This window comes from Neodiprion lecontei, chromosome 1 (genome assembly GCF_021901455.1).
Source record: "Neodiprion lecontei isolate iyNeoLeco1 chromosome 1, iyNeoLeco1.1, whole genome shotgun sequence".
Lineage (NCBI taxonomy): Eukaryota > Metazoa > Arthropoda > Insecta > Hymenoptera > Diprionidae > Neodiprion > Neodiprion lecontei.
The window spans coordinates 33346569-33358212 of NC_060260.1; the positions used below are offsets into that span (position 1 = coordinate 33346569).

Below are 11644 nucleotides of genomic sequence, written 5' to 3' on the forward strand. Positions count from 1 at the left end.
ACGAATCAATGCGTAAAAATATGGGTTTGCGTTGGATCTATAAAAGTGTTACATTGTTGCAAATTACTTAGTTGACATTAATTTGGTATATAATTCATGATAATATTACTGCAAAGGTCATCGGACAGGTTATCGAACAGATGCTTTACTAAATGAAGTACGCGATGTACAAAACAATAATTTTTGTAAATGTTGGTGAAATTTTACTAAACTGGTTGATCGTGAGACGGGGAATATTTTAGTGACATTAACGGTCCACGATGGTGATAAACTGTAAGATGTAAGGCCTAGACCAGTCAAGGGGTCAAACCTAAAAATTGTAAATTGCTTTTCTGGGAATTCATCTAACTCGATTTTACTTCGTATCGCTTGAAGAAATAACAGAAATTATGAGTTTCGCCAAAACAATTTCCAGCGTTTTCTGCATTGCGAACTGATAAAATGGAAATTTTTATATTTGAAATTAAATAAGCATATTGAGAGCTTTTTACATGTTTCTAAAGATATCGTGAACCGTATAGAGTAAAAATCGAGGTGATATTTTAGTTAAATGTTACAACTGTCGATATACTCGAAGCTTCTGAATCATTTGCATAATTTATGATAATTAAACCATTCAGCTGCTGTTAATTATAGCCGGACATGGATTAAGGGTTATCAGAATCTGATAGCAAGTCTTTATGATCATATAAGTTTAGAATGAAAAAATATAAAATCATTATAAGAATTATAAGTATCAAATTGACTGAGACGATACTCGAAATGAAAATTAATTTTTTTATAATATACAATAAGCTTGTACCATTTATGTTGTAGTAACCATATATCTATGTCTTATTCTATTTTATATAGATTACGTATCACAACAAGTGCCACAACTTATACTGACAGCAGTGTAATACATAATTAAAAAATCATTCAAGATAATCATTGGAAATTTATAATGATACCTGTAATCATCATTAAATAGTACACCTGTGCTTGAACTTGTTCAAACTCATAATTAATTAAGATCAGTACTCGATGTTGTTTTATATCGATACAGAAAGAGTTAGACTTTTTAATAAAGTACCCACAAAATATTCCAGTGAACAGGATAATGAATTGTTTATGTAGTGCCGAGATTAACTCTGTCCCGCCAAATGATATAAGAATGTTTGTAGAGAGCGATGTCTAGTACAAAAAAATATTATTTTAATTCATTAATGGGTATTTATCCTCGTTATAATTTAATTTGGGATAGTCTGGAACCTGACCGTCAGCGTTTCCGGAACAAACTCAAATTCCAATAGATCTACTCTATTTTCTCCAGTTACTAAGATCGACGCAGGGACGTACAGAGTCATCTGCGGGCCTGCTGCAGGCCAGTATCTGCCAATATTATAGCCGTTTATAAAAGCAACGCCTTTTCCCCATCCTGTAGTATCCAAAAAAGTATCCAATGGTGTGCCAATAATGGTAAATAGTCCATAAAGAAATTGCGGAAGACGGTCCAGATTTTCACCCGTACTATTTGCCCCGAAATTACTGTCATATTTCATTTCCGGTAGCCGGAAGCCTGTTGCGTTCCAATTAGTCAAGGTTTGACCATTCAACGTAACACCGCCAACACCCTGCGTGAAAATTATTCGCAATCAAATAAGAAATTGTGCGATCACTCAGACCACCTTGAAGTTATAAGCCATACCTTGAAATCGTGAATCTTACTTCCAAAATTCACGTGACCCTGATTTTCCACGAATATTCCCAAGCGTCGCGTGTATGGCTGAGACAACGAGACAGTCTTGAGTCCGTGAGTCCGACTCAGCGTTCCGACGAATACATCATCTTCGTAAACCAAAGCCCTGTCGTGTATAAATCTAACATCCAGAACGCCAGGGTCGGTGCGATTTTCAGGAAGATCCGTTTCGTACAGAACCAAGGCAAGCGGTTCATCGAACGATTCGAAAGTCGGCGGTGCGAATTGATTCACTTTTAAAATTCCGAGGATGGCCCGCATGTAAGGATGAAACAGTGGCAGCACTCGTTCCAATACAACGGAACCGTAATCTCCTTTTGACGACTGAATAGGCAACGTTATGTTCGGGATCGGCAGATACTATGGATCATAATTTTTTGGGTTATTCCGTGGTGGTTCGTTTCGGATTAATTTGGATTTCCAGAGTACATTCAATGGCGTCGTGCTCCGATTAGAACACGTTATTGAACAGGGTCTCCTTACGAATAAATGACCAACAACTGTTACCTTTGCGATGACATTTTTGATTTCGTAGTATTTCAACGTCAGATCACCGGCTTCGGTAATGGGTGCGTCATAGTCGTATGAAGTTATCTGAGGCTCGTATTGAGGTCCCGTATTTGCGCCTGTTCGTAAGTTGACCAAGGATTAGCCACATCGTGCTGATTTGAAAACCCAGGATTTGAATAAAGATTTTGGTCTTACCGGACGTAAATCCGAAGTTTGTACCACCGTAGAACATGTATAGATTAACAGAAGCGCCCATGGCCAACATTTCGTCAATTTTTTTTACCACGATGCTGCTGTCTACCTTCGCGTAGGGTTCACCCCAGTGTGTCAGCCATCCAGGATAAAACTCTGAATTCACCAACGGACCCTGGAAACGAAGAGTCAATTTTCATGGTAATTCTTTCAAGTAACAAATTCAGACAAAAGGTATTGCAAATAATCATGAGGATATACGTGATAAGATGCAAAATTGGTGATTAGTTCTTGATCACTTTACTACCTTTGGCCGAAACAGACGCAACGTTTCGAATGATCGTGTCACATTTGCCTCAGTGCCAAAATCCACGGTTCCAAAAACTTCGGGTATCATACCACATCGGAGCATTCGATTTGTATCGCCGTCCGTGGTGTAAAGAAGAGCGTCACTTCCTATGTGACTTTGAAACAAATCTCGCAGTTCGGTCATGTATTTTATGTCGCAGGCTTGGTAGCTTCCATACTCGTTTTCAACCTGTAATGAGTTAAGTTAGGAATTATTGGTGTATTATATGATCATTGGTTCACATTTTTTTATCAGTCAAGTGGAGGTAAACACTTTGTGCCTGATCTGGAATCGATTAATGACAAGGTGTTCAAGATCCTAGCTCGACCATCCTTACCTGAACCATGATGACTGGACCACCGTTTCCTCTTAAAAAGGGTCGCACTCTCCTCATTACTTCGTTGATATACGTTCTGACGTATCTCATGTAGCCTATAATCAGAATAAAAGGAACGTTGTCAGGCTGCAATAGAATTACCTTCAAAAATATTGGATGGATGAAAAAAATTTACGTGTATCACTGGTTCGCAGTTGAATGTCGGGCACAAGACTCAGCAACCAGGTGGGGAAGCCACCCTGGAAAAAAGGACGATTATGCCTTTATTTCACGTTAAAGAGCTTTGCAAAAAAATCATACCAAGTCTCTTTCGGCGCAGATGTACGGTCCAGGCCGAAGTAAAACGAAAAGACCCTCTTCTTGGGCAAGAGTTAAGAAATACTCTAGATCAGCTTCTCCGTACCATTTCCATTCGTTTGGTTTTGGCTGATGCAGGCTCCATTCGACGTATCTGAGTACATTATTGATATCAATTTTTGGATACTGGAGCAAGGAAACGACAGCTTATCGAATTGGCAACGCATTCATCAGCAATATTCGTTTGGAAAAAAAATCGTTAATTGGTCAGTGGCTTTCCCCGAATCCTTTTCCTGAGAACTCTGGCTATGAAAATATTCGAATTTGTACTTACGTGGACACTGCGTTCAAGCCAGCTGCCCTCATCTTCCTCAGCCTGTCCCTCCAGTAGACTTTCGGGGCCCGGAAGTAATGAAAACTTCCAGAAACATATCGGAACGGCTTTCCATCGAGAAAGAATTGATTTCCGGTGTAGTCAACTGTGAAACTAGGTTTCGTCACGTTATTCTACAATGTAAAGCCAGAATTAGATTTGCATATTACGATATTACTTTCTTGACTGGTAGTAGTTCGACTTTGCGATTTTAAATCAGAAATACATCAGCCAAAAGAGGTCGTTATCTACTACTGACATTGAAGCCTTAAAAAAAATCTCAAAGGGGAATCTGACAATGAAAAAGTGGAGAATAAGAGGGTCAGTTTTTGTCGCCTACTGTGCGCAACTGCTTCAAATTTAGCTGCTATGGAAAAATCATTCAATTCAATCTTTTATAAGGCAAATGGAAATTTCGTAGATACCATGAACGATATTTTACACACAAAAAAAAAAAGACAATGTTAGATTAAAAAGCATGATTCTACGATTTAATCAGAGCTAATTTATTAGTTTACAAATACTTTGCTCATTCAAAACAGAATTTTTAAACAACGATTTTATAATTTAATACACTATATAGAAAATAAGTTCGTACGTATATTATACTTTCGAATTTATCTCTACTTTACAGTTGGTTAACAAAACTGATTTACAAATTGATAAAAATTATGCAAGTTCACAGTAATAAATATGATGTATTATGAAACGTGGTTAACACTACAATGGTTATAAAGGTATGAAGTTTTCTTCAGTAAATATCACGTAAGATCCAGAGGTGACAAGATTTATCGTTTCGATTGATGGTGAAAGCTGGTTAATTAGTAGTGCTTTTAAATTTCGGTCTTTGAAGCGTGATTTATAAATTTTACGTTTGTAGCGCGGCGCTTTCGTGCATTATTTCATATCTCACATGACGTGCCGTGTGTGCTGATAACAGGCAATGTAACGCTACGTGAAGGATAGCCCCCCCCCATAAATTGCAGTCTAAAATAGACGCACACGATGCTGTAATTTTATCTCAAAAACGAGAACGGCGTTTTGATTAATTCCGTATTAGCTACAGTACGTTATAGCAGATGTCTTGCCAACAGTAATAAACTGATAATATACTCTGAACCGTCACATGCAGTACAAAAGTTTATTTAACCAACTGCACTGGCATCACATTCCTATCCATATCTTACAATCTATTATCACAGGCAAAGATTGCACGGAGCAATAATTTCCAGTCAACTCACCGAGTTTATTGTAGTTAAACCTTCAACCGTAGCGGCTAAGGCCAAGGCCAGAAGCGTCCAAGTGGCCAAGTCCATTTTCTCACTGCCGGAGCTGGTTTAAGACGCCAGGATGCCTTCCGGCTCACAGCAACTGGCTGGCCATTGATAAGCGGTTGGTACTCGGTTTGAATAATGGACGAATCAGGGACTGAACTTTGTTACCAAGTAGTGGCACGTCTTGACAATCACGACAAGTTGACTGGCCGAACGAAGACAGCTAATATGCATAGTGTGACCGCACACTCATAATGAGTTTCTCTTTGTTCGCAGTCCGTTATATGTTCTAATTCTATTAATATCGTTCTGATTCCGGTGTGCGGTCGCACCGAATGAACATGAGCCGATGCTGGAGTACGAAAGAATAAGCATGAGAGAGAGAAATGCGTTGCTGATCAACGAGAACCAGACGTTGAATAGAATTATTTTGTTCAGTGTTGTTTTATCAAATAACCACGAGTTATTTTGAGAATAATATTATTTTTTCCGTGTCCGTTAAACGTTGTACACCACGAAGAGTGAATGTTGGGACATGTTTATTGTTTGAATCAATTGTTTACTCAGGTACTTGGGCATTCGCCGTTATGGATATAAGATTATTGATCTTTAAAACAAAATACCTACGACGTACACGTGTAAATGTTTTTTACACTATACGAGCCGATTTCCATACGTTTCTCAAATACTTGTGATTGATGTAACACGATTCAGGAGTTTGAATTTGTGGAATCTGCACACATCCGTCATAGCAAGATTCACTTTACAGTCTGACAAGAAAAACTCCGAACATATTTTATATCATGAATATGATTAATTGTGTGATGGATGTTATCGTACGTCTGATATCGGGATATTAGACTGTTGTTGAGAATATTTAGTTTTTATTTCACAGTATTCGTGAGATACATTAGTTGATAAATTCGATTCTGCATAAATTAATAAACGCATGGGTATAATATAATATCCATTAAACTCATGCTAGTCAAGAAACTTGTACAACTACATAATCAAAAATTTATTAACACACAAGCCAATTAAAGTAGTGTGAATGTCGAAGATTGATGTTACACGAGGTGAGAAATTTTCTTAAAAAAAAAAAAAAAATCAGGAACCTAACAAAGAGAATTCTTGTCCTTCCAATCAATAAATGATCAAATCCAGGAGAACATTCTTTGCCACCAGCTTTTTGTCTCAGCGCTTGTTCCGACTGACTCCGAGTCTGTGCTTACAACGGTCGTAGCAGCTTCCGCCGTCTCGGATTCTGTAGTAGAAATTACTGAGTCTTCACTAGTTTCAGATTCGCTCTCCAATTCTGTCTTCACAGTTGTAGTCACATTTGTCTCCGTAGATCCTTCTTCTTCTTCTTCTTCTTTTTCTTCTTCAGATTCAGGTGTGGTCGTAGATTCCGAGTCTCCACTGGCTTCGGTTGTACCATCTGAATTTGGTTCAGAAGTAGAAGCTGCGCTTGACTCTGTAGATTCATCGTCTTCAGATTCCGTGGTAGATTCTGTTTCCGTGCTGGGTACAACTTCATTCTCTGATTCGGATTCCGCGGTGGTGGAAACTGCAGTTGTGATGTTTGTAGAAGTATCTTCAGTCACGGATTCCGTTGCTGTGATTAACGCGTCTTCGTTCTCAGGGTGCTTCGGCGGTTCCTGATGTGGTGCAGGTACTCTGTGTTCCTTGAGTTCCTCGGGGCGGTGATTCTGTGGATGTACGACTTCGAGGAGCGGACCTTCTCCTTTGTGAGGTCGGAGTACCGGAAGCAGGTCTCTTTCTTTGTGGAGAGGCTGCTTACGCAGGATTGAATTGAGCGCGTCGTCCGGTTTATGACGAATTTCATCTTCATTTTTTATGGGTATCCTGCCGGCTGAGGTAGCGGCGGCGAAGAGGATTGTGAATACCAGAGTGCGAATAACTGGAAAAGGGAATATAATATCTTACTAAATAAGAGCTGAAAGTCGAGGATGCCTCGATTTTTTTTATATTGATTGAATTGGTAATCGAGTTACACCACTTTAGCGAAAGAAGGTTTGAAGGAAGTCTTGTAATACTTTTAGTAACTCACCTTTCATTTTGCTTGAGAATTTGCTCGATGCTACGTCGTACTGAATTTTCGATCGAATGCTTCCATATTGCAAGAATCCGCACGTTTTATAGTATCACCGCTTTTCTCTAATCTGATAGCATTGGTATTATCGATTACAATGATGGCGTATGATTCAGACTGTTTACTTCCTGATCGGAAGATGTGATAATTAATTTCTTATAGATTAATCAGGTGTCGGCTTGTGGGCAATTGAAAATCATGTCTTATCTTGTCGTATCGAAAGAATCCAGTTTGTCCAATTGCTTGATTCACCATACACTTCATCAGTCACATTTTCAATAGGTGATATTTTTATTCTATATTTTTGCCACCTTTACACGTACTATCGGTATCACCCAGATACATTATCTCCTCGGTTCGTTGTCATACTTATCGCAAGCGTAAATTTTTGACAGCTTCAACGAAATTTCCTCCGGATTCTCGAAGGAATATACGAGTCGAAGTAATATAGAGTTGAAACTGATGATGTTTGTCTCACCAACCGAGCATCACAGCTTTGCATGTTGTCAACGAAGCAACGTTAAGGCGATTTTGAACTTCTGTGCCATAAATCTGCACATATTCCATCATTTTGCTCATCGCAATTTACTCCCAAGATGTCGATATAGGGCTATTACTGCAAAACCTTTGACAATCTCATGAGTCACACATCGAATCGGCAGATTAAGTTATTTTTAAAACCTACTCACAAGGTGCCATGGTGCATTTATGTTATCAATTATTTATCTTCACGTGATTTGTATTTCATGCGAATTTCACAGTCGTCATTGATAATGACTCACTCGATGAATATTGACACTCAATGCACGAATGCATTACCTGTTATTGAACGAATGAAGACAACGACGTGCACATGGTCATCAAAAATATACATTTATCGTCATCGTGATATTCCAAGCGATAACGCCGGATGTAAACGGAAGCTACTAGAATCTAATGAAGACTAAAGTGGTTTGTCTTGCGCACTTTACGGTGCATTGAATTGTAATCATATTCATATTCTCCGACTGCTACAAAAATTCATGGATCACATCAAATATTCAACGTAGGATTTCTTTGCTTTTATCGGTCAGAATGATCGCGGTTCGTTATTGTTCTTCTGGGATTACTGTTCACCGTATATACGGCGTTCGAGTGTAGCAGGTCCGTAAAAAAGTAATGGATCAACATCAATCAAATTACGTGGGTCATTTGATAATACACATGCTTTATTTCTGTACTGGCTAAAGTACTGTAGTCACTACATTTCGTAGATAAATTAGATAATAGTACGGATGAGTTTACGCTACCGTTAAACCGAACGAGAACCGTATTATACCTACAATGTACTCATGGTAAGAAAATAAACTAGGGAATACCATTTACAAATAACTTGAAACACTCATATTATCGAGTGAATTACTAAGATTGCATTGAAATTTAGGCGTTTCGAATCAATAATTCAGATAATTATGCAATTTTTAAAATTTTTGGATATATTTTCATCGTATGAATATACATATTTCCACACTAACAGTATGATTTTACCACGATTTAACATCACTTTTGGTCTATTATTTATTTTAAATTCAGCTCATTATCGATGCGGTAAAGTTGTGTTCCTGGGGATGATTACACGTATGGGATGATACCTAATTATTTAGTATTACGTGCATTTATACGTCTGCTATTTATTCGGTTTAAATTTCTGCTCTCATTTCTATGATCCCATTGGAAGTGGACCTGATTGAATATTGGGTTGTTAGTAAACTAGGTCTGATCGTACTGGGAATAGCGACGTCACTCGTATTTTTTCTGAGATGTCAGCGACAGTTATAGTTTGGGAATCAAAGATGTTCGTACCGAAGATATTCTTCCGATAAAGGAATCGAATCCAGTCGCAGTGGTCCCTCTTCCAATATCAGTTACTCGAAACACGATAATGTTAGTACCAAAAAAATTGATTTGGATATTAGACATAACACTGGTTGTACTGAGTATAAGAGTGGTTGTGGAAGATGCATTGAAAATACTAACGGTAGAGCCAAGTATGGTTAATGTGCGTTAGATGCGTTGTGTAACAATTTAGTTAAAAGCAGCTGCCCGTGCAACGGATGATGATCATTTCGTGGCAAGTATCTGGTGACAGCAACTGGTTCCAGGACTATCAATTATGGAGAAGTAGTACGATTGGCATCAGCTGTAGGGTCAGAAGCTACCGCGGCTGTAAAAACAACAGCGTTAATGTCAGCATCAGGACTAGCATCAGCAACTGGTTCAAAAGCTGGTGACACTTCAGCTGTGTCAGCATTTGCGTCAACAACAGGTTCGGAAATTACCGATGGTGCAGAGGCGCCAGAACTGGCATCAGCAAGCGGTTCAGAAGCTGGAGGCGCTTCAGCTGTGTCAGCACTTGCGTCAACGATCGGTTCGGAAGTTACGGATGCTGCAGAGGCGTCAGGCCTGGCATCGGCAACTGGTTCAGAAGCTGGTGTCGCTTCAGCTGTGTCAGCACTTGCGTCAACAGTTGGTTCGGAAGTTGCGGATGTTGCAGAGCCGTCAGAACCGGCATCAGCGACCGGTTCAGAAGCTGGTGACGCTTCAGCTGTGTCAGCATTTGCATCAACGACCGGTTCGGAAATTACCGATGTTGCAGAGCCGTCAGAACCGGCATCAGCGACCGGTTCAGAAGCTGGTGACGCTTCAGCTGTGTCAGCATTTGCATCAACGACCGGTTCGGAAATTACCGATGTTGCAGAGCCGTCAGAACCGGCATCAGCGACCGGTTCAGAAGCTGGTGACGCTTCAGCTGTGTCAGCATTTGCATCAACGACCGGTTCGGAAATTACCGATGGTGCAGAGCCGTCAGAACCGGCATCAGCGACCGGTTCAGAAGCTGGTGTCGCTTCAGCTGTGTCAGCACTTGCGTCAACAGTTGGTTTGGAAGTTGCGGATGCTGCAGAGGTGTCAGAACTGGCATCGGCAACTGGTTCAGAAGCTGGTGACGCTTCAGCTGTGCCAGCACTTGCGTCAACGATTGGTTCAGGAATTACTGATGGTGCAGAGGCGTCAGGCCTGGCATCGGCAACTGGTTCAGAAGCTGGTGACACTTCAGCTGTGCCAGCACTTGCGTCAACAACCGGTTCGGAAATTACCGATGGTGCAGAGGTGTCAGAACTGGCATCAGCGACCGGTTCAGAAGCTGGTGATGCTGCAGCTGTACCAGCACTTGCGCCATCAAACGGTTCGGAAGTTACCGATGCAGCAGGTGCGTCAGAGCTAGTATTGGGGACTGGTTTAGAAGCTGGTGACGCTTCAGGTGTACCAGCACTTGCGTCAACAACCGGTTCAGGAGCTACCAATGATACGGAAGAGGAAGAACTATCATCAGTTCCTGGTGCAGCACCGGTGTTACCATCTTTTGATCCTGCACCGCTACCTCCTGCCAATGATGCGCCGGTTTCTCCTGCTGAAGATGCCGAAGATGACGTTGAGGAAGCAGAACTAACTTCACCAATTTGTCCAGACGCCACAGATGATGGAGCAGTAGAAGCGCTCGATCCGGTAGCAGGTGCAATTACTGAACTCGATTGTGAGTTTCCAGGGCTAACCCCAATTGCAGGTGCAGAAACAGGTGATGATGCTGGGGCAGAGGCACCTGATTCACTGGCATGTACTACCTGGGAACTGGATTGCGAATTTGTGGGTACTGCTCCAGTAGTAGATGCAGAGTCAGCGTTTGGTGGCCGTGCAAAAGCATTTGCCGCATTATCAGTTACGTGTGAGCCACCAGACTGAGAGTGGGTATTTTCAGGCCTTCGACGGTGTGATGCGATAATTTTGTCAAGCAACGGAAATACCGGGCTGTTCTTAATCACCGGGAAATTCCTCAATGATCCTTTAAAATTTGATCTCTCCCTAGAATCATCTTCTACGGTATTATCTTCTTCGGAATGTGAGCTTGACTTTTCGACTGACTTCACTTTTTCTACGGATTCCTCGGAATGTGAGTTCTTCGCAGACTCGTTAGATTCGAGTGAAGACTTATCGCTCACGTCTTCCTGCGATTCATCCGAATCATTGCTCCTGTTCAATTGTTCATGAACTTCTTTGAGCCCAGCGTACTTGTTTTTATAAAATTCCTTGAGGTCTTCTCGATATTGTCGCCAGCGTTGAACGTCGTCGATATGACTGAAGGCAGCTGTCTGTGGATGGCTCAGCTCTTCCCAACGAGGTGCTGCATAAGCGGTGCCAATCAGCACCGCCAATACAAGGGTGCATGACACTAGAGAAAACAATGAACAGATGAAATAATGAAATAATAAAATCAGCAAAAGTTCAGGCTGATCAAGTAGCTCGATTAATATTACAATATACCTTTCATATTGGTTTCTAACTTAGTTTATCCACTGCGCAAGTTCAACCGTGTTACTCACTCTAAATATTCAAATTACACTGCGTCGAAAAACCTTCAGGTACTTT

The 11644-nt window shown here is 40.6% G+C and overlaps 3 protein-coding genes across 6 annotated transcripts; all 3 read right to left on the reverse strand.

The window, feature by feature from the left end:
* Nucleotides 1-17: 17 nt before the first annotated feature.
* LOC107228154 (beta-galactosidase) lies at nt 18-5425 on the reverse strand. Of its 2 annotated transcripts, none has more exons than XM_015669530.2 (10): nt 5038-5420; nt 3758-3930; nt 3427-3577; nt 3302-3365; nt 3127-3221; nt 2748-2978; nt 2444-2615; nt 2246-2364; nt 1688-2098; nt 18-1613 (listed from the first exon to the last, which is right to left on the reverse strand). In XM_015669530.2, exons 1-10 carry the CDS (start codon nt 5110-5112, stop codon nt 1230-1232), a joined length of 1875 nt encoding a protein of 624 aa, XP_015525016.1. In that variant the 5' UTR covers nt 5113-5420; the 3' UTR covers nt 18-1229. The 2 variants fall into 2 exon arrangements, with proteins under 2 accessions (XP_015525016.1, XP_046590788.1); XM_046734832.1 differs by having other exon boundaries at nt 1439-1613; nt 1708-2098; nt 5038-5425.
* A 523-nt stretch (nt 5426-5948) lies between these two features.
* On the reverse strand, nt 5949-8117 carry LOC107228149 (lisH domain-containing protein C1711.05). The gene is made up of 2 exons (XM_015669525.2): nt 7142-8117; nt 5949-6991 (listed from the first exon to the last, which is right to left on the reverse strand). The coding sequence occupies exons 1-2, from the start codon at nt 7146-7148 to the stop codon at nt 6225-6227; spliced, it is 774 nt and encodes a 257-aa protein (XP_015525011.2). The 5' UTR covers nt 7149-8117; the 3' UTR covers nt 5949-6224.
* Nucleotides 8118-8370: 253 nt separating this feature from the next.
* On the reverse strand, nt 8371-11644 carry LOC107228148 (putative GPI-anchored protein pfl2). 3 transcript variants are annotated; one of them, XM_046734842.1, is made up of 3 exons: nt 11540-11644; nt 10488-11447; nt 8371-10385 (listed from the first exon to the last, which is right to left on the reverse strand). In XM_046734842.1, exons 1-3 carry the CDS (start codon nt 11544-11546, stop codon nt 9334-9336), a joined length of 2019 nt encoding a protein of 672 aa, XP_046590798.1. In that variant the 5' UTR covers nt 11547-11644; the 3' UTR covers nt 8371-9333. The 3 variants fall into 3 exon arrangements, with proteins under 3 accessions (XP_046590798.1, XP_015525009.2, XP_015525008.2); XM_015669523.2 differs by having other exon boundaries at nt 8371-9386; nt 9502-11447; XM_015669522.2 differs by having other exon boundaries at nt 8371-11447.